Below are 23,272 nucleotides of genomic sequence, written 5' to 3'. Positions count from 1 at the left end.
CTATATATAATTTAAGTACAAATTAAACTGTAATGGGGAAAAAAAATTTTTTTTTTCAGTTTTGGGAGACGAATGAAAAGTAGTTTTGGAGTTTTGGTTTGCGTTTATTATGTATCTTGAAGATCATGCAATTTTGATTCAGTGCTCCTACAACAGTTCAGACTCCTGCAGCAGTGCCAGTAAAGCTACAACTGCACGGTAAGCTTTTTTTTTTTTTTTTTTTAAGATCCACATTGACAGATATGGAACAGCAGCCAAATGAGACAACGTTTGAAGAAGTATATCGGGAATTTATCAGACTGGGCGAACTACTCAACAAAAATTGACCAGGAAAGGTGAAACTTTATGATATGTTTCCCCCGGCAAGTGTCACAGATGTTGATGCCGAGATTATGGAAGAGCAGTCTGAATCGGCAAACCCCACTACTTCTAATTTTCAAGAAGTCCGCGTACGTAAAAAGTGAAGAACAACAGATAACCACTCAAAGACAACATAATGGAACAACACGGTCAAGTTTTGGACTCCACTGCTTCTCCCAAAGAAAAGGCCTCCAATTATATTATGAGAGAAGCAGAGATGGGCAGCTTTAAGATCAACAATGTCCAACAATGTACAAATTGGCTATGTAAAGGCCAAAAAATGTGGATGAAGGAATAAAGATATATTCTACAACGGTGATAGAATACAGGTGACTAACAAAAGAAATGGACAATAGAGGTATACAATATCATACCTTTTTGCTCAGCTCGGAGAAAAATTTAAAAGTAGTCCTCCATGGCATCTGTGAAGACATTGATACAGAAGATATAGTTGCTGATCTTAATTTACAGGATATACCTCCTGTTAAGGTCAGCAGAATGTAAAGATCCAACAAATCTCCCATGCCCTTAGTCCTCATAGAGATCCATAACATACATAAAAATATCTACAACTTGAAAACAATCTGCAGGCTCATTGTCACACCAGAGCTACTCCAAAAAAGGACATCTTCTGGGCAGTGCCATAGGTGTCAAAAGCTTGGCCATGCCCAGAAATTATGTAAGGCTGAATTTAAATGTTTGAAATGCGGGGACAGCCACCCAATCAATATCTGTACAAAGCCGAAAACAACCCTGGCTAAATGTGTCAACTTCAGTGGCCCCCATCCTGCCAACTACAAGGGATGCATTCAGCACCCAAAAAATAGACGGATTGATTCAGTCAAACAGTCCTCTTCCTCTAGTACAAGAACACCAGAGGCCCCTGCACCACAGCCAGAGGCTCAGCGTCCACAGTCAGAGACCTTCAAAGACAGAGTGAACCAAAAGCAAACAAGAAGTTATGCTGACGTGGCCCATACAAACAAATCAGCACCTACAAACCTAACAGCTATTATTACAGCCTCTCTAGCCAACATGCTACAAGACTTTGGCTTGTCAAACCCTTCAGCAACCTCTACCAAAAGATTTCTCCGTGAAACACAATTCATCCTCAAAGTGCTAATTGATGAGTAGAAACAAACTTATCCCAGCCTCTTTGCAGATCATTGCATGGAATGCAAATTGCCTAAGAAACAAAATTCTAGCACTTCAAGACTTCACTAATAGATATCAACTAGATGTTATATTAATCAGTGAATCACATCTAAGATCCTCAGATAAACCTAAAATAAGGGGTTACCACCTGTACAGAAATGACAGATTGGTCTACAGAGGTGGTGGCACTGCCATCTTCATTAAAATCTATATCAAGCACAATTCTGTGAACAACCCTCCAACCACTAATCTTGAGATCACGGGCATGGAGATGTTCACTAGCTCAGCTGGCAGACTGAAAATCTAATCTGCTTACAACCCACTCCTAAAAACTCTATTACACTCTGACCTAAATGCCAACTTATGCATCAGAGAACCCACCATTATAGCCAGGGATCTGAACTCCAAGCACCCTTGGAGTTCAGATCCCTGAACTCCAAGGGTGCTTGGAGTTCAGATCTGGTGGAATTGCAGAAGAGGCTGGTGGAATCGCAGATCCACCAACAAGAATGGTTGCATCCTTTCCATCTTCATAGGATCACACAATGCTGTTGTGGCAGGCCCCACCGAACCAACTCATCATAGTACGTTTGGAACTGCGACATCCTGGATATAGCTATCCTGCAGGACATTAATCTTCAATACAGCCTAAGATCATTAAATGAGTTGTCATCTGATCACAACCCAATGCTACTTCAGATGGGAAGACAAGAATACCTGACTCCTCCCCCTCACTTCTATATATCGTGGGAAAGATTGTTGGAAGTGCTCAGGAATAGTATTGGTCCTGTTCCTCACATATGTACAAAAGAAGACCCTAGAATCTGCAGTTACAAATGTCTCTGAACTAATTAACTCCGCCATAATAGTAGCCACCTTCTACAAATCTGTCCACAAGCCTGGTCGTCTGCCTGAAGACATTATGAACTTGATCAGGAAAAAAAACAGAACCAGGAAAAGATTTCGTAACACTCGTGCGCCACAAGATAAAACAAATCTAAACAGACTTACTAGAGCTGTGAGAGATATACTCAAGGCTCAGAGACCATCTATGGGAAGAAAAGTTAGCCTCTATCTCACCTACTGATCACTCTGTCTGGAAATTACCACTAAGAAATATCAAAACCAAAGGCAAATCTCTTCCTCCAATACTCTCTGACCAGAGCCTTGTACACACTGATGCAGACAAGGTGGAGGCCATGGCAAGAAATTTGGAAGAGCAGTGCAAACCTGCATATGGAAATCTAGACTTCAATCACATATACAAAATTCACAGACAGGTCAGACACTTACTCAATCTTCTTGATACCGGTAATGACCACATTGTACCCACATCACCTGGTGAAATATACAATATTATTAAAAACTTAAAGAACAAAAAAAGCTCCTGGACCAGATGGCATTTCAAACAGAGTGATCAAGCTGTTGCCTCGAAAAGCTGTAGTGCACCTGACCATTATAATAAATGCAATCTTAAGATTTCACTATTTTCCTTCCACCTGGAAACTGGCTGATGTAATCCCTATACATAAGCTAGACAAGGACCCACATCTACCGCAAAATTATCGTCAAATCAGTCTTATCTCCAACCTGGGTAACGTTGCGGAGAAGGTCATCCTCTCACAACTCCAAACCTCAGTAAATGACCTAAACATCCTCCCTGAAGAACAGTTCAGTTTTCGGCAACACCATAGTACTACCCAGCAAATCCACAGAATTGTGGAATACATCACCACCTGCTATAACTGGTGCCAGTGCACAGGAGCTGTTTTTCTAGACCTATCCAAAGCATTTGACAAACTCTGGCAGACAGAAACAAAATACCTGGGTGTAATTCTTGACAAAAAAAGCTAACTTTCAACCAACACATCAAGTCTGCGTACGCAAAGGCATCTAAAGCCATTGTTCAGATCTATTCGCTAATTAATAGAAATAGCAAGCTAAGCAACAGCATCAAATTGCAGCTATAGCAGATGACGATTCGTCCTATCATCACCTATGCATCTCCAGCCTGGAGCCACACCGCTAATGCTAACATTATCAAAATACAACGAGTACATGCTTGAGAATGATTCTGAATGCCCTATGGTATGTTAGAAACAATCAACTTCATAGAGATACAAATGGTCCCTATATTTTCTCTTTCCTACAATCTTTAGCATTTAAGTTCTTCCTAAAGATCTATACACCCCAACGAATTGGTTCAGCAAGCTGCAGCATACGAGGCAACAGACATATTCAAACATGGAAGACCAAAACTATTTTAACCTCCTGTAAGGATGCATAATCTCCATGCCCAATCAGGGCGAGCAAACTGCTCATAAATTTTACCCTCACTGTAACCACAACAGATAGCGGGGAATATGAAAAGCATCTTGCTTCACCCATAAAGACATAAATGTCAATTGTCAAAAAAAAAACAACCTGTAATAGTCCTTGCACAGAACCTTGCATTACACCACTGAATCACCTACTTTCTTCTGGATTATGCTCCTTATACCACTTTTTGGTATCTCTGCATCAGCTATCCTCGTATCCATCCCCATTTGTTCTAATTTGTGTAACCGAGTTCCATGTGGTATTCTGGCAAATGCCTTTGAAAAATCCAGCAGAATTATTGTGTAGCTATTTCCTGTATCCAACTCAGTTGTAACTCTATTATAAAAAGTTAGTAAATTACTAAAGCATGACTGACCCTTCACTGATCCATGTTGCCCCTCATAGAGTATCATATTCTTATTCAACCATTCCCAAATTCTCTTTTTGACTAACTTTTATGTACCACCACCACTCCTGAGATACTGATTGTTCTGTGATTTGCTACTGCAATCATTGACCCTCTGTTATGCCAAAGAATTATTTTGTTCTCTTCCCATTTCCTTGGAACTCTTCCAGAGTTGAGACTTAAATTAACAATCCTTGTCAAAAGCATTGCCAATTCCATGCATATTCTAATAAAACTTGAGCTGATATCACATCTGTTTCCACGTCTGTATTTACATTGCAGTATCCTGAGAATCTCCAATTCATCCACGTCTGTTCTCACTTTAGTCACTGTCACATATGTCACAGTAGTAACCTCACTTGGATGATATACTCTTGCAAAGTGGTCACTCAGTAACTTAACTAGGTATTTTATCTGCTGTGACCTCGACACTATCAGAACTCATTAAGATTATCCTTCAATAGTCATTCTTCCTCTTATTTGACAAAAGAATTCTTTGGAATTTCATTTGGCCTGCTGTGTTAGTTTCTTCTTATAATCTAGTTTTCCTCTAGTTTCTTCTTATAATCTGATTTTGCCTTCCTTACCATTCTGGTTGCCTTTCTTGCCTGACCTATGTATTGTCCATGAGCTTGCTTGTCACGTTTCTCCTTATATACCCTGCACAACATTTTTTTTTTTTTTTGCAGCTCATGCTTAATGATATTATTCATCCATCTCACCCCTATCTGATTAACTCTTCTGACTTTAGGCATACAGTCTGATATTGTTTCCTCTAGATGCTTCTAAACTATTTCCCCATGCAATATTAACATAACTTCTTCACAGGTTTTTATATGATGGCACAACTTAAACTTTCTCCTAAGCTTGTAATAATCATCTACATAATCCTCTTCTTGCATATTTTATATAACCTCCCAAGGCCACATGGCCACTTTAGTTGCCATGCAGTCTTGCCTGGTATTGTATCTGGTCACAGGTCTTCTGATCCTGTGACCAGATACTCTCTTACTCTGAATCTGCTATGTCACATGCAGCCTGAGGTAATTATCTCTCAACAGTTGTACAAATTCTATTTCCTTCCTACCATGTGATCTTTTTTCCTTCTAATCTAGAGAGTGACCCAACCCATAAGTTATTGAACATGCCATAGAAAGGACCTGTCTTTGTGAGGAAACCGCATAAGTTTTTTAACATTACCAGATTTTTTATTTTTATTTTTTATTAGTTATGAAAAAGTACATCATGTAATTGCATTCCATTTTCAACTTCAGAAAGACTTCAGAAAGACCCTTCTACAGAATGGTTCATGACATACGGAACATTCCCAAATTCCCTTTTTGGCCAACCTCTATAATTTGCTACTGTAGTCATTGAACCTCCATTATGCAAAGGAATTATTTTGTTCTCTTTCCACTTCCTTGGAATTCGGCCAGAGCTGAGACTTAAATTAATGATCCTTTTGATTAATGATATTGTGTGACTTATGGGTCACCCTATATATCTCCATAGTTGAATTCCTCCATAATAATTACTCTTACTGCACACTAATTATATTAATTTGCTGATGCATGTCTTCCAGATCATCCCTAGAAACCCCCCCCCCCTGCCTATAGTAGAAACCAACCATATATTTTGTTTTATTTGCCTCAATCTCACACCCAACTGTTTCAAAAGAACAGCCATCCTCCTGCCTGTCTCCTATTCTTTTTGGTTGCAGTTTATCTGCTATCATCACCAGTACTCCTCCCATGCATTACATCTTACTCATAGTGTAATGAGTTGGCTGCAGCCCTGCTTGAATATATATACTACGGGGGATCTTCCCCCCTGACACCTACTGCACGCCCCTGAGTTCCGGACTAGTAGGCTGGTTCTCCTTGAATTCTGAAGGATTCAATTTTGAAGATTCGAAAGGGGGGGTCTTTCCCCTGGCACCTACGACCCCCCCTGAGTTCTGGACTGGTAGGCCAATTCTCCTTGAATTCTGAGATGACTTGAATTTTGAAGACTCAAAAGGGGAGTTCCTCCCCTGGCACCCCCCCCCCCCAAGTTCCCAACTGGTAGGCCGGTTTTCCTTGAATTCAGATGACTCGAATTTTGAAAACTCGAAAGGGGGGTTCCTTCCCCCTTCGGAGTTTTCGGCACAAAACAACCCAAGTTCCGGACTGGTAGGCTGGTTCTCCTTGAATTCTGATGACTTGAAAGGGGTCCCCAGCACCCACTACCCCAAGTTCCGGACTGGTAGGCCAGTTCTCCTTGAATTCAGATGACTCGAATTTTGAAGACTCGAAAGGGGGGCTCCTATGGTGCCCAACCCCCGAGTTCTGGACTGGTAGGCAAGTTCTCCTTGAATTCTGATGACTAGAATTTTGAAAACTCGAAATGGGGGTTCGACCCCTGGCGTCCAACCCCCTGAGTTCCAGACTGGTAGGCCTGTTCTCCTTGAATTCTGATGACTCGAATTTTGAAGACTCGAAAGGGGGGGGGGTTCTTCCCCCTGGCACCCAACCGCCCAAGTTCTGGACTGGTAAGCCGGTTCTCCTTGAATTCAGATGATTCGAATTTTGAAGACTCGAAAGGGGGGCTCCCCTGGTGCCCATCCTTCGAGTTCTGAACTGGTAGGCCTGTTCTCCTTGAATTCTGATGACTCGAATTTTGAAGACTTGACACTCACGGTAGCCCTGAGTTTCAAAACATTTCAAATAACTTGACAAAAAACGTGACACAAAAACGTTACAAAAAAGCCTTATCATTTTATATTATAGAGTAGATATATATGCAAATATTGGGAATTTCCTGAAACAGCATCATGTATAATTAAATAATGTATTTATTTATGCCTAAGCATCAGAATTTATCTATTTTGGGGGATTTTTTGTTCCTGAATAATGTACTTTATTGTTTAGTTCAGTGGTCCCAAACTGTGTGCCACAGTGCCCCATGGCGGTGCAAAGCTGGGTTTTTTGGCGTTCGCTGAAAACCCAGTGAATTCTGAAAATCAATATGGAACAGGAAATGAGGGTGACTGTGACTAGTTTGATTCTGAGATTTGAGAAGATGTGCAGTGAACATCTCAAATCTTAATTAGTAGAGCTCACCCATCCCACTAATTATGATTTATTTATTCAGTGATTTGATTGTTCAAAATATGTACTTATTTAATACTTTTACATAAATTGTTTGTGAATTTGAAATACTCATCTCATTTATTTTTTAAACTTAACCTAACTGCACCAATTGCACACTGCAACTGTTAAGTAGGCTATGTTCTGACATTGGGTGCCACGGAAAAATCCTAATGCACTAAGGGCAACGTGAACTGAAAAAGTTCGGGAACCACTTGTTTAGTTCTTTCCTTGATGGTAGCTCTACAGATTCATCTTATTACAGTAGTAGTTGGTATATTCATGGAAATTTTCTCTCCATTTGTTTTTATTTCTTCTTTCTTTGTTAACATAAACATGTTAACAAAGTCCTTTTCCATCTCTGTATATATCAATATCTAGTGCAGGCTATCCATGAGGTTAGCTCTGCTCATAGACTCTTGAATTTGAATGCTAACAAATCAAGTTCTTTCCTAATATCCTCATTTTTAATATTATTCTACATCGATATCATCTTTTTAATCTTCTAATCTTTCTCAGAACTCTCAAATATGTGGTCTCCAGTCTTCAATCAGATATTTTATTTCTAACTCAGCTCTCAGATCCATAAAGTAAAAATTGATTTCAACAGTCTTGTATACTGCTAAGCATAATTCAGAAGGTCAGAGGATTAAATTTGAACAGATGGTAGAATCATATTAAAAATGAAGAAATTAGGAAAGAACTTGCTCATCTATTTGTCTTAAAGCGAAAATCTGCTTCTGATACCTCTGTTTTGCCTGAACCCAGCTTGTTCTTTTCCAAGTTTGCCTTTCAGTTTTCCTTCACCTTTTCTCAAGTATGCTTATATAAATCTTACCAGGAATCTCAATGGGGAAATTCTTCTATAATTCTCACATAGTTTTATTTATTTTTTCTTATGTTGGTACTCTACTCCAATCATTTGGAATTTAATCCTGTGACCAGGCCATCTGAATTATGCAGTGCAGCCACTGTACAACTTTCATACCTTCCTATTTGAGCATGGATCTGGTCAAATATCAACTCTAGCTGCCTTTCCACATTTCAGCTTTTTATACCTGAAGTATTGATATCTACTCCTGATTGCATTCCTCTTAAATATTTTTTACCACTGATATCATTGTTTAATTTAGCAGTCTTTCAAGGTAGTTACTCCAGACATCTAGAATATCTTTGGTGTTCATGTAACCTTTATCATCTCTGATTCCTTTTACAGCACTCTTTCTTCCATTTCTAAGCTTTTTTCAGTACCCCCCCCCCCACACACACAGGGGAGGAATACTGAAAAATCTTGCCACTGAAAAATATTTTTCTACCTTCCTGATATTTATTTCCAAAATTCTTACGAAAGTCTTCCCATGATTTTTGTTTTACACAATCCTTCACTTGACATTTTTTCCTGTATTCTCTCAGAGTACATGCTGACTTACTGGCCATTAACTTTCAGTGCACTTTCTTCTTTTCCTCGTTCTGTTGAGCTTCTTGAATCCATGATGAATTTTGATTTTTCTATCCTTGCAGACCATCTTGCCATATGCCTCTCTGGCTGAATCAGTGTTTTCTTCCATGGTCTGGCACTGAATCTTCAAGATTTGGTTCTTGAATAATGTTTGTGTATTTTTGAGTCTATAATTCAGTTGCTTGAGTCGGTTATAAGTGCTTTGTCTGTTAATGGTTTCAAAGAGAGGTACAATGGCTATTATATTATATTGATAGTTTGGATCTCCCACAGTGAGTCTTAGAACTCCATGGAGGTGCCCATGTAATAATAATTCACCTCTGAAAGCGATCAACTTTGATTTTTTAAAACTTTATGTGCTTTTCTTTTCAACATGAAGCTATCACTAACAACAATAACATTGTCAATTATACTTTTATTTCTTTCATCTTCTCTGCATGTGAATTTGTGCACATGTTTATGTTGAAGCTTGGTGTTAGCAATGAGTAGTCATGTCAGGAATAGAAATCAAGCAGTTGCTTAATTATTATTAGCTTTTCTCCAGATTTTTTCCATATGTCTAGTATTCAACTCTTTTCTATGTAGATTGCCAACAAGGATCAACTTTGCATTCAAGATACCAAGTAATTTTATATAAATTTGGTTTTTAATCCTATTTCCCAAGTAAGCAATACCGATCACTTTCCTTTTAGACTGGCGCTACCACGAGTTGCCTCAGACTTACACTACGTGCAGGTGCAAACTTGATTTACTTGTATGTTTGCTTACTTTGGAAAATAGGATTAAAAACCAAGTTTATATAAAATTACTTGGTATCTTGAATACATAATATACTCAAGTTAAAAAAACTTTCTACATCTATCTCTCATCCTAAGATTTTATTTAATAAGGTCAAAACACCTTGTCTAGGTAAAATTCATAAGCTCTGCATTACTTCCACCTTAGCATTGTCAGGTCTAGCTCCCACTAACGAGACCTCAATAAAGGTTGAAACTGGTATTGGTAGTGACCATTGCCTTTAATGCATAGCATCATACATCTCAGCAAGGGGATGTGTTTTACATTAAGGGAAAAATACTAAGGAAAGTGATCAGAGCTTAATCCACCACAAGTTGCCTCAGACTTGCACTATGTGCAGGCACAAACTTGACTTACTTGTATGCTTGCTTACTTGGGAAATAGGATTAAAAACCAAGTTTATATAAAATTACTTGGTATCTTGAATACATAATATACCCAAGTTTAAAAACTTTCTAGGATCAACTTTGTCAGCTGCCTTCTCTAATGATTCAAAAAAATATCCTACTTCTTCCTTAGTAGAACTTACTGGACCATAGGCACAAATAAGCTTCACTGGCCAATTTTCCATTCTGATAATTGCCTACAACTCTGATTGATAAAGCCTGCTATTCAAGAAAATTATCCTCTCCTCATAGTTAGTGTTAAATACTATAGCTGCTACTTTTCTCTGATCATGATTGTATGAATATGGCATTTTGTGTTTGTTGCTTAGAAGAATCTTACTTGTTTTTGTCTTTTGGTGACACCTGTTGTATTGATCCAGTATTTATCTATTTTGAGTCTAATAATAGTCTCCATAATCTCCAAATTATGGAGACTATTACCATGTTAAGAGTAATTACATTAATTTGACATTTTAACCTTCATATTAAGGTCATCTGGAGCATGTCCACACACACACAACACAAGTAACATTGCATTTCAAACAGTATACCAAGTGACAATGATTTGATCAACTGTTATTCGACTGGCCTGACCGCTAATGAAAAAAAAAACATTACAAACTCATATTATTACTTTTAATACAGCAATAGTGTGTTAGATATGGTAACATTGCCCAATCAATAATTTAACATAAATGTTTATTATATTATGGCTATTTATAATGAACTCTTAGAACAAAAGGTTATGTGGGTAGAATATCTCCCATTCTTGGGATTCAAGACCATCAGCTGTTAAGATTAGGGTGAACGATTAGAATTTCACGACTCTTTAAATTTGTGCCCCCTACTATGTTTCGGTATGATCTAACATAGCAGGAGTACAAATTTAAAGAGGCAGAGGTATGTGAAATTCTAATCATTTACCCTAATCTTCCATGTATAGTCAATTCCATGTAGTGTATTCAGGGAATGGTCAGAAAGGCCAGATTTACTATAGTTATTAAATTTAATTCAACCATACCAAAAAGAGCAAATTTAAAGAGGCTTGTGAAATTCTAATCAACTACTCTAATCTTAACAATGATGGTTTAAAATCCCAAGAATATGGATGTCACATATTCTACTCACATAACCTTTTGTTCTAAGAGTTCATTATAAACTATAATTAGGACTGTAATACTCCAGGATCTTAGCCTTAATATAACAAATATTAAGTTATTTAAATTAAACTATTGATTAGGCCATGACTACTGCTATATTAAAAGTATTAATCTGAATTTGTTCTTTGACCATGTGATATACATTTGATGTAGTTTTTTTTTTTTTTTTTCACTAGATATCAAGCCAGCAGAATAACAGTTGATCAAATCATTGTCATTTTGGCATACTGTTTGAAATGTAATGTAGCTTTTCTTTTTTGCTCTCTCTCTGTCTGTGTACTCAAGATAATGACCAATATTTGACATGGAAGAAATTTTTCATAAAATGAAAGAGGAATAAATAAAGGAATGCTTCTGGTAGAACAAGAAGCCATCCCTTGGGGAGTGTGAGCAGAGGAGTAAAGAGAAAGTTCTTTGCACAGAGTGTGGTTGGTGAATGGAATTCATTGCCTGAGTGTGTTGTGAATGTAGACACAATGAATCAGTTTAAGGCACAGTTGGATGAGCTATCTGTAATAGTGTACCTCCCACGATGCACCTCTGGCTCCATGGAGGTCAGATGTTAATAATAATATGAAGGTCGAAACATTGGGAAATTAATTATTCTTAACACAGTACTAGTCTTCATAATTTATTAAAATGAATTCTGTTCACCATGTAACATAAAAAAAAAAAAAGAATAGAACTCATCCAATTCTTCTGCTAGTTTAATTTCTTACATTGATGGTACCAATTTAAACTCTGATGTTGAATTGGAGTTTGTTATCTTCTTTTACAAGTGTCATCCTCTAGAAGGAGATTGGCAACTAAGTCATGGAACTTTTTTCTTTCTTTTGTTGCTCTGGAACATTTGTTTGTTATAGTACCTGACTTTTTTTGCTATTCATATCGGTTTCCTGAAGAAAACAGGGTGTGTGGGGGCAGGGCTTGTTTAACCAAGTGTTGCTCCAGTCAGCATGAAATTTCATCATGTTGCACTTTTATTTTATTTTCTGTTTAAGCTAATAAGAATACAATTTAGCTGGCTACTCCCAAAATGTCATTCCATCCTGATTTATTCAGTATTCTGGTAGATAGATGCCTAAGGTGCATGCTTCCTGCTAACAGGGAGCATGCACCTTAGGTATCTATCTACCAGAAAACTGAATAAATCACATTCCTTCAAAGGCTACATGGAGGGCTCTTCCCAGTTATCCAGCTTTAATCTTTAAGTGATCCTACTTTTTTTTTTTACAATGTTGTTATTATATATATTTAAATTTTCTGTGTTGTTTTATATATACAGCAATCCCTCGATTAGTGCGCTCTTTACAACAGGCACATTAATCTAAAATGCACTAATCAAATATAATAACCTATGGGAAAATGTATAATTCATTTCTCAGATTTCTTTTTTGACCCTTAATTTTTTTTTTTTTTTATAAAAGAATTAGGGTATGTCTCAGGACCTAGTTAAAGGAAAACCATGAAACTGAAAGACAATAAAACATATTCAGAATATAAATTTATTATTCTGCTTCTTAACAATTGAACTAATGTAGAGTGGTGGGCATTCTGTTTCTTTTTTTCATACAACTGACAGTATGGCCTTATTGCCTCTTTTGCAAATTTTACTGGTTCTCTCTTCACCAGGGTCAATTTCTAAGCATTGCTGCTTAAAAATTTCGATTGTACGAAAACTATTTTCAAATTGTTTCTGTGAAACCTCTTTGGGCTTGTCAGTGATTAAATTTTCTTCATTTTCTTCAGGATCTTCCTGCTGTGTATCTAAATTTAGCAGGTCAGAATCATTCACCTTCTCAGAATGAGATTTAATTAACTTAGATTCATTTGAAAAGCCTCTAAAATCATTTGCACAATGTGGAAGAATGTGCTTCCAAATGGCTCGCATATTGCTAGCAGTAATTTTATTCGACTTTGCAACTTTATAACCAGGCTGAGATTTCTTTGATTTGGCTAGAAAAGTCTTGGAAGGCATTCGCTTCCCAAAAAAGGCCAGTTTCATCGACATTAAATATTTGTTGATCACAATAGTCTCCTTCTTACACAATTTTCTTCAAAATCTCTGGATATCTTCTTATCTACACTTGTAGCGTCTCCTGTGATTAGAACATTATGTAGGCTATTTCTCTTTTTGAAAAGCTCATATCACCCAGAACTAAAGTGGAATCCTTCTTCTTTTCCATCATATAATTAGCCTTTTCTTTCCAGGTTACAAAGAGACAATGCTTTTGATTTAATAAGGCCAGTGTTTAGCAGGATCCATTTTTGGTTTCGATCCATGTAAAAAGAAGTCTCTCTAATTCAATCATTATAATACTTTGATTTCGAGTGCATGCATGATGAACTTCAAACAGCCTTATCTTTCTCTTTGTATTCAGCAGTTGAACAATTGTGTTCTTGTCCTATCTCTGCTCTGGACTTGCTTTGTTCATTTTTCTTTATTATTTCAAATTTTTCTTCCAGTGAGATTACTTTTCAAATCATTTTCACACTTCTATTTTTTTGCTCACTAATTCTTTTACTCATGATTAAATGTTAGAAAAATAATTTAAAATAAAAAAGTAAGGAAAACAATTGCACGTGATATGATCAGCAAAATGCTATGTAAAGCAGACGGCATAAATTTTGGCGGTAAATTTGGAACATAGTGTACATGAAAATAGTGTAGTATGCCATTAAAAAATAACTTTGTAAAATGTTTCAAATTGGTAACTAAATTATTTCATCCTGGTGAGTGATCTTTTAAATAGTTAGCCATAAAAAATGTATAGATCGAAAATTTTTAAAATCTGTAACATTTATTTTTAAGACGTATATAGGCACACTAATCGAATTTGGGTATCAAAAAAAAAATGACGCACTAATCGAAAACGCACTAATCAGGGACACATTAATCGAGGGATTGCTGTGTGTGTGTGTGTGTGTGTGTGTGTGTGTGTATATATATATATAATTACTAAAGGAAGAGCCATAAGGCTTCATAAATGCCAATGTAAAATTACATAGGCAAAATGGATAGTGTGAATCTCCATGATGAGCCTCTGACTCCATGGAGGTAAGATGTTAATATGAAGATCAAAATATCGGGAAACTGCTAGTTTAATTTCCTACATTGATGGTACCAACTTTGAACTCTGCTGACATTGAATTGGACTTTGTTATAGTACCTGACTTTTTGCTATTCATATTGGTTTCCTGAAGAAAACTGTGTGTGTGTGGGGGGGGGGGGGCTAACTAGATCCAGCTTATTTCAAAGCTGAATGTTTGTAGAAACTATGAAAGTTTCACAAGTTAACCCGAGAGCTTACAAGAATACAATCCTAGGCATCCCCGAAAACTTTAACTTGCACTACTTTAAAGACATGGACACTGCCCAAATGTCCTCGTGTCTAGAGGCTTAAGTGCTGTGAGGACATCATGTTGGAGGCATAATGGATTTTTTACAACACTCAAAAAGAATTAAAATAGAATTTAATACTTCCTATATTTCGTCCTAGTCACTATGACATCTACGGGGATTACAAAAACAATTAATGTAACATGCACACACAAATCTTACAATACTAAGCCCAACCACGTGGGTGACACTAAAGTCCTATCTAGGTGGAGCGCCCTCTAAGGGCGGTAGTAGGTGGCCTGGAATGTAAGGTGGGATCTCTGGTGATGAGTGTTTTCCAAATCTTCGGAAGCTTAATGCAACCGTATTTATTAAGATTTGGTTGGTTTCTGAGAGCTGCTGCTGCTGCTTCTAAGAAAAGTCTCTCTTTCTTGAATTTGCTGTGGTGGAGCATGGCGGTTTTCTTCCATGATACTCTGTGGGTGGTGTCCAAAACATGGTCAGCCAAGCCTGAATGGCCATAGTTGTGTTTACAGATGTAAGACTTGTGTTCCTCCAGGCGGATGGATGCTGATCTGCCTGTCTGCCCAAAGTACGCCAGCTTACACGAACAGGGTACTTTGTAAACTCCAGGCAGCGAGAGAGGAGGGAGCTGATCTTTCGTAGAACGGATAAGGGTAGCAAGTTTGCGGTAGGGCTTATACTGTGTGTAGGTTGTACTTTTTTTAGTATCATGGCTATTTTTTCAGATGTGCCATGGATGTAGGGTATGGTGATGGCATTTTTAAAATCTTGTTGATGAGAAGGACGGGGAATGAGGGAGGAACTGATTATTTTTTTGATACTGTGTTCACTGTAGCCATTGGAGAGGAAAGTGTTGTGTATGTGGTTAAGCTCAGTAGTAAGGGCAGTTCCACTGGAACAAAGATTGTGGGCTCTCTTAGTAAGAGTTTTGATGTCATTCTTAATACCAGTGAATACAATCGTGGGGTCATGTTCTAACAGGATGTAGGTAGCGCGATCGTGGAGGATAATGTTCATTTTACGATTGTATTCACTGGTATTAAGAACGACATCAAAACTCTTACTAAGAGAGCCCACAATCTTTGTTCCAGTGGAACCACCCTTACTACTGAGCTTAACCACATACACAACACTTTCCTCTCCAATGGCTACAGCGAACACAGTATCAAAAAAAATAATCAGTTCCTCCCCCATTCCCCTTCCTTCTCGTCAACAAGATTTTAAAAATGCCATCACCATACCCTACATCCGTGGCACATCTGAAAAAATAGCCAAGATACTAAAAAAGTACAACCTACACACAGCATATAAGCCCTACCGCAAACTTGCTACCCTTATCCGTTCTACGAAAGATCAGCTCCCTCCTCTCTCGCTGCCTGGAGTTTACAAAGTACCCTGTTCCTGTAAGCTGGCGTACTTTGGACAGACAGGCAGATCAGCATCCATCCGCCTGGAGGAACACAAGTCTTACATCTGTAAACACAACTATGGCCATTCAGGCTTGGCTGACCATGTTTTGGACACCACCCACAGAGTATCCTGGAAGAAAACTGCAATGCTCCACCACAGCAAATTCAAGAAAGAGAGACTTTTCTTAGAAGCAGCAGCAGCTCTCAGAAACCAACCAAATCTTAATAAATACGGTTGCATTAAGCTTCTGAAGATTTGGGAAACACTCATCACCAGAGATCCCACCTTACATTCCAGGCTACCTACTACCGCCCTTAGAGGGCGCTCCACCTAGATAGGACTTTTGTGTGTGCATGTTACATTAATTGTTTTTGTAATCCCCGTAGATGTCCTAGTGACTAGGACAAAATATAGGAAGTATTAAATTCTATTTTAATTCTTTTTGAGTGTTGTAAAAAATCCATTAAGCCTCCAACATGATGCCCAAATGTCCATATTATATTTCCCTTTTTTAGTGCATTTGATAAAGGTTTCACTTGCCTAACAGCTGTTTCAAACCGGTTGATTCTCTTCAGGGACTAGACAGAAACCTTAAGAGAGCAAAAACTCTCATTCAAGACTAAGGAAATTGAAATGTCAGAGAAATGTATTTTTTGTAAGTGAACTCTCAGTCAGTGTGTAAAAGTAATTACTAAAGGAAGAGCCATAAAGCTTCATTTCAGCCATGCAAAATTACATCACCTTTCGGCTTTTGGAGAGGGGGAGATTGAAAATTTTTATTCAAAAGAAATTTTGAAATAATTACATTGACTGAAATAATATTGGATCTAATATCCAGTTTGCCTGTAATTTTACATTGCCAAAATATATAATGTATGCATTTATTTTACATGATTTGAAAAAATAATAAAATTTTTAATTTTTATTAATAATAAAAGAATAAATAGAGGGTGGGGATAAAACTAGTGGCCCAACACCTTTGTAAGTACTTTTGCAAAATGTTTTTGCATAGTCTCATGGAAAATACCTTGCAAAATTTATAGTATAGATTATTATATATAGATTATTATAGTATAGATTATATTAGCTATAGCGATTACTATAGCTAATCTTTTACAGCTCTCTTATTATTAAACTCTTTTGGTCTATACTTCTACGAGCACTTGCAGTTAGTTAAAAATTATTTGTGAGAATGTTGATGAAGAATAGAGCTTTTGATTCCTTGTTTGAGAAAGTGGAGGTTGAGTTAGTTTTATGTGGAAGGAAGGAGGAATTAAGGAATTCTGGGCTTGTGTATGCATGGGGAATACCAAACGAAGACCAACAAAATACATTAGCTGCTGCTCTAGACCTGGGAATCCAGAGGAAGATGTGGATGCCATGCATCATCAGATTAGCATGAGTGCAGGCTGAGACCTCATGGGAAACTTTAACTATGAGGATATCAATTAGGAGGAAAGGGCTCATGGCAAGATAGAAATGGAATTTAACTAGGGGATAATTACTCAAAACAGCATGTGATGGAAGATGACAGTGTTAGATATGATATCAGATGTTAGAGGCTTAGTGGAGTGAAATAGCCCTAAGAAAGGATTAAAAGTAATATTTAATTCTTCCAATATTTTATCTTAGTCACTGAGACATCACTAGAGAGTACAAAATGAGAGTTACAAAATTGTAACACACACACACACACACACACACACACACACACACACACACACACACACACACACACACACACACACACACAAAGGCAATACAAAACTAAGTGGAGAAAAAAGCAGACAAAGGGATTAAATAAAGCAGCCTAGGATCTAAAATGGCTGATCTTGAAGTATCAATGTTTCCCATATTTTAGGAAGTTTTATGCAACCATATATATTCATATTAGGCTAATTTCTGAAAGCAGCTACAGATTCTAAAAACAGTCTTTTTCTTCTAAATTTATTGTGATGGAGCATGGTGGTCTTTTTCCAAATGATTTTATGAGATGTATCCAAAGCAGGGTCTGCAAGGTCTGATTAACATAAAAAAAAAAAAAAAAAAAAAAAAAAAAAACATCTGCAGTCCAGTTGGATCTTGTCCTAACTAGGTGGGGTCTAACAAGACCTGGAGTGGTGGTTAAAGTGTTAAAGCTAAAATAGGAATAGGTGGTTAGGAATTGTATAAGGGCAGCATGGATTTGTGAAAGGTGGTTCTGCCTTAGTAATTTATTCGCTTATAATATCAGTGACTTATAGCAAAGCGAAGGTAGAGTTGGATAAAGGAAATGGCTACATCATGATTCTGCTAGACTTTGCAAAGACTTTGACAGAATATTGCATGGAAAGCTGTTACATAAGTTGGAGAAAATGGAACATGGTGTTATCATATCCTTGAGATTGGTGGCATGGATAGGTGGGTGGCTCACAGAGGGACTTCAGAGGGTTGCATATGGTGGTGTAGAATATTCAGCTGTTTGTTGATGACACAAAACTGGGGAAAGTAATAGTTGATAAAGATGATATAGATATCCTACAGGATGACTTTTGACAGAATGACTTTTGACAGTGTGGGCAAAAGAAAATGGTTATCAGTGTAACATTGCAAAATGTATCATATTGATATTGAAAGTACTAACAATAATACAATATATAAAATTGCTGCTTGGTTCAAACAGAGAAGGTGATGAGGAACAAGGCTCTGAGATACCAAAAACTGCAGGACAGTCTTCTGGATAACAGAAAATTGAGGCTCAGGATCTGGGGTGATGATGAACAGAGATTTGAAGTTCAGAGGACATACTGCAAGAGTTGGCAGAATAGCCCGCAGGATTACTTGAATGTTGAAGAACATATTGACAAGTAAAGATAGGTTGGTAGGTTATACCTCTTTATATGGCTATGATTCGGCCACATCTTGACCTGTGCACATATTTGGTCACCTATTTTTCTTGGAGATCAGGAGGTGGTGGAGAGGAGTGATCAAGCTGGTGACAGGGGTGGAGAATTCTTCTTATGAGCTGTAGAGCATTGGCAGCCCATACATAAACACTGTGACACTGCAGCACCCCCAAGGAAAATATGAAAACTTTTAATTTTGTTTCGATTTTGTGTTTATAAATAATAACAATGCTTACAACATTATATAAATGCAATACAACATGTTAAAGGTTACAACTTATGTTTCGACAGTGATTGAATAGTTAATAATTGGAATTGTTCGATTAACGCTTTAGATTACGAAACAAATACACTGCAATCTAATGCTCGATATTATCACGTTCAACCAATTGCAGCCAGACTCGCCGATATTCATTTGAGCTTGTGATTGCACGTTACAAGTCATTCCAACACTGCTCGTTTGAGCAGTGTATTGTATACTTGTGCGCGTTATTTCTGTGAGATACAAAACTTTTATTATTGGTGTGTGTTCGTGGTGAGGGTGAACTATTTTTCCAAATCTTATTTTATTTTGTTAAAATAACATATAATTATTTATTTATTATAGATATAAGGTTGAATATGATGAGTGTGACTGTTGAAAAAATGAAAAGAATTATATTTTTCATTTATTGTTACACGAAACAAATACACTGCGATTTAACACAGTGTCAGAATTATCATGCTTGGCCAAATGCAGCCATCTTCCTGATATTCGTTTGCGCTTGTGATTGCACGTTACAAGCCATTCCAACACTGCTTGTTTGGGCAATGTATCGTATGCTTGCACGTTATTTTTGTGAGATACGAAACTTTTATTATTGGTGTTTGTGGTGAGGGTGAAATATTTTTAAAAAAGCAATTTTTTTAATATGTAAATTTATTTATTAATAAATTGGTTACTGATTAGGAAAAAAAAGAATTTTTTTATTTTCTTTTATTTTATATACGCAGCACCCCCACTTAAATTTTCACCGGCTGCCACTGTTGTAGAGTTTAGTTGATGAGCAGAGGAGAGGGGAAATGAGAAACTCATAAGTTACTGAAGGGATTCTATAAGATTGACAAAAGAGATTTTTCAATATATGAGTAGTACAATAAGAACTTACAAACCACATTCTTACACCCTGGAAGTTGTGTAAGAATGTGGGTCTCTTGCAACGTGTTTTTTTGACTTCACGGAGATAACCATATAATGATAATGCATATTCATACATGAAGTGGACATTGGAGGCTTTGCTGTTTCAGAGAAACTTCCTTCTACAATCTTGCTTTTTCACTTCATATCATCTTATTACAATACCCATCTCATTGCATAGTAACAGTTCGTGTCAATCCCTATTAAGCAGCTTACACTGTCATTCAGGTAAGAATGTGTTTGCTTATTAATAATGTTAATGTGTTAGGCAGGTTAATTCAAATTATGTGTAATTTTATTGTGCTTTATACATACATTTGAAAATCAGCTTTACATTTTTGTTCTTGTCATTTTAGCACTTGAGAAAGTTAATCAGTTATATGAAATCAATCAGAAAAGAAGGCAAAAATACAAGAAGAAAGAAGAAGAAGAGGATGAAGACTCAGATAGTAGTAGTTTCTATAGTGAATATAAATTAACAATAATACAACGCATAAAATTACTTCTTGGCTTAAACAAAGAAGGTGATGAGGAACAAGGCTCTGAGATACCAGAAACTGAAGGACAATCTTCTGGAACTCGTGAAATGGAAGAACAAGACTCAGAAACTCAAGAAACAGATGAGAAAGAAGCTGAAGCGCATCAGCTTGATAGGCCAGAATCAGAACCCCATGACTCAGAACGTGATTCTGAAACACATGATATGGCATCTGGTGAATCAGAGCCTGTAGATGTTGGACAGATAGAGACTGAATCACATCTTCAAAAATTAAATGAGGTAGTAATCCAAGAAGAATCTGAGAATGTGGAGGATATCAAGATACCTCAGGAAATAAAAGATGTTTCACCCATTGTAAGTATGGCTATCACATCAAGTTACAGAGCAATAGCTGCACTAGCAGGCGAACAAAATGGTTACAATTCTTGAAGCCACTGATACAAATCCACCCCTAGATTCAGACAATTCCGCCCTCACTGACTTTTTGACTATCTTCTATAAAAGGATTTCTTCCACAGTGTTATAAAAAAGAACTATTTGTTAGAAATGTTTTAGGGTTGAATATCCTTTTATTCCACTTTTACACATTTTTACTGATATCCCAAGAATATATTTTACTGTTTATATCTTCTTAAATATACAAAATTAATAATTATTGGCTTCTTTAAAAAAAAAAAAAAAAAAAAAAAAAATGCACTTTATGGAAGCACTAACTAGCATAGAACAACAACAACAAAAAAAAAATGTTAAAGGTGTTCCAAATTATGCTATAATAAAGATGAAAGGAGCAAACTAGGTGTATGAAATATTAAATTTAATCAGAGCACTTGATTGTTATAAATTAAATAGTATACATACACCGAAAACAAGTAGAATTCAAGCATTAAAAAAGAAAACAAAAAACTCAAATTATACATTAATAGCAAATGTATGCAGCAAGCAACATTATGCAAGATTATGAAGACCAAAGACAAAATGCTTCTTTATGCCTCATTAATTTAAAATAATTAAACCTTTTTGCATGGAAAGGCCACCACCAAAATTCATCGCAAAAAAAAAATTAAGACTCAAATAGCCTGCATTTATACTGATTAAGTATTTATACTGATTTACCAACATTTACTTGAGCTCCAACCTTTTTTCCTGTGTTTCCAAAATTAGTAGCGTTCTATGAAGAGGCTTAAAATATCTCATTCCATATACTTTCATATGGAGATGATATATCTAAGCACATTATATTATAATTTAAGAATGTAAGAAATGTACTGACCACCACACTAGTTACTAAATTTCATCCACCAAGATCTTGGAGCATATTTCCATCATGCCAAAGTGTAATGCCTTTGTTCAAAACCATCAACATTAAAACAGCCACACTTACTCAGTCTGACCATGCCAAAGATCCAGTTTAAATCTGATGAGATTTGACATCAGCATTACATGTATCTCTAACTTTTCATTATCAGCAAAGAACTGAATATCCTCTCTCAAATCATAAATATATAAGTATAATAAATAAGTTGAACAATAGTGCACCCATACATGATATTGGAATCTTTCAGAAAGTTTTAACCACTCATGGTTAAATACATATACACTGTAGGCTAACAGCCTTTTATTGGTGGGATTCACCTATTTAACAGTAATAAAAGAAAAAAATCTAACCACCATCCACCTCATTCTTATCCTTATCTAAGAATGTCAGAAATGTACTGACACCCACTAGTTCCCGAATTTCATCCACCAAGATCTTGGAGCATATTTCCATCATTAATGCCAAAGTGTAATAATGTCTTCTTAAAATCTGGACCCAAGTCACTTGTACACTACTTTTCATGCAGCAGCTTGCCAGATGTTTTCAACCCATTGCACAGAATCAAAATATATCACTGCATATAAGTCTTCCTTGTCTAGTACCTTAGACATTTTTTATAAAACGCAAATTGACTGCTAAAGCAAGATCATTGTTGATAATAATTCTCTCTAAGTAAATCTGTATAAGTAATATAAGTATAAGTAAATGGTCTTCTCCAAAAACTAAGTGATCCTTCAGCTCACTCTAACCTCAATGCATGACCCAGGGGATCATTTTAATTCTCGATCACTCAAAGATACTCTGCGGTGGTTCTACACAGTAACAGCCATATCCTATCCTATCACTGAGCAGAACTGCTCATCTCCCATTAAAATGCATCTACCGAAGGATCCCAATAAAGACCACGGCAGTAGAAGTTTTATTATTATTATTCAGGCCTCCATGGAGTCAAGAGTCTCATCGTGGGAGTTTCTTCTTAGGAAACACAAAGTCTATCATACCACTCCTTGAACTCAATGACCGTTCTTGCTCTCTCACCACGGTTCCACCATCCTCCACGCAAAGAAACCACTCCTCATCCTCTTGATCATAGCTTCCTTTCGTAACTTCCAGGGATGGCTTCTTGTCATCGCTCCTTCTTGCTGTTCCACGAAGCAAAAGAACTCCCCATTGTCCATCCTGTAGCTGCCTCTCAACAGTTTAAAAGTCTCGATCATATCACTTCTCCTTTTATGCAGTCCCACATTTCCCTCAGCCAATCCTCATAAATGATATTGTAGAGGCCTGAAACCATCTTTGTTATCCACCTCTGTACCCTTTCCACAGTTAATTTATTCCCTTCAAATCCTGGGGACCAAATTTCAGAACAATAGTCCAAGTGTGGTCTGATCAGGGTCTTATACAATGGAATGATAACTCTTATCTCTGCAGATCCTTCTCAGTATTGCAGC

At 36.9% G+C, this 23,272-nt stretch overlaps 1 protein-coding gene across 1 annotated transcript in view; it reads left to right on the top strand.

The window, feature by feature from the left end:
• LOC150105405 (uncharacterized) overlaps nucleotides 1–21,161 on the top strand; it is a 180,328-nt gene extending 159,167 nt beyond the window's left edge. Inside the window, exon 4 of the mRNA XM_090394780.1 lies at nucleotides 20,364–21,161. Coding sequence (XP_090250906.1) covers nucleotides 20,364–20,935 — 572 coding nt within the window. The 3' untranslated portion in view covers nucleotides 20,936–21,161. The remainder of the gene's footprint in view (nucleotides 1–20,363) is intronic.
• The last annotated feature ends 2,111 nt before the right edge of the window (nucleotides 21,162–23,272 follow it).

Source organism: Typopeltis vanoorti, chromosome 6 (genome assembly GCF_054136105.1).
Source record: "Typopeltis vanoorti isolate ZY-2024b chromosome 6, IOZ_Tvanoo_1.0, whole genome shotgun sequence".
NCBI lineage: Eukaryota > Metazoa > Arthropoda > Arachnida > Uropygi > Thelyphonidae > Typopeltis > Typopeltis vanoorti.
Note: the sequence above shows the minus strand (reverse complement) of the source record. Positions and strands in the feature narration are given on the sequence as shown.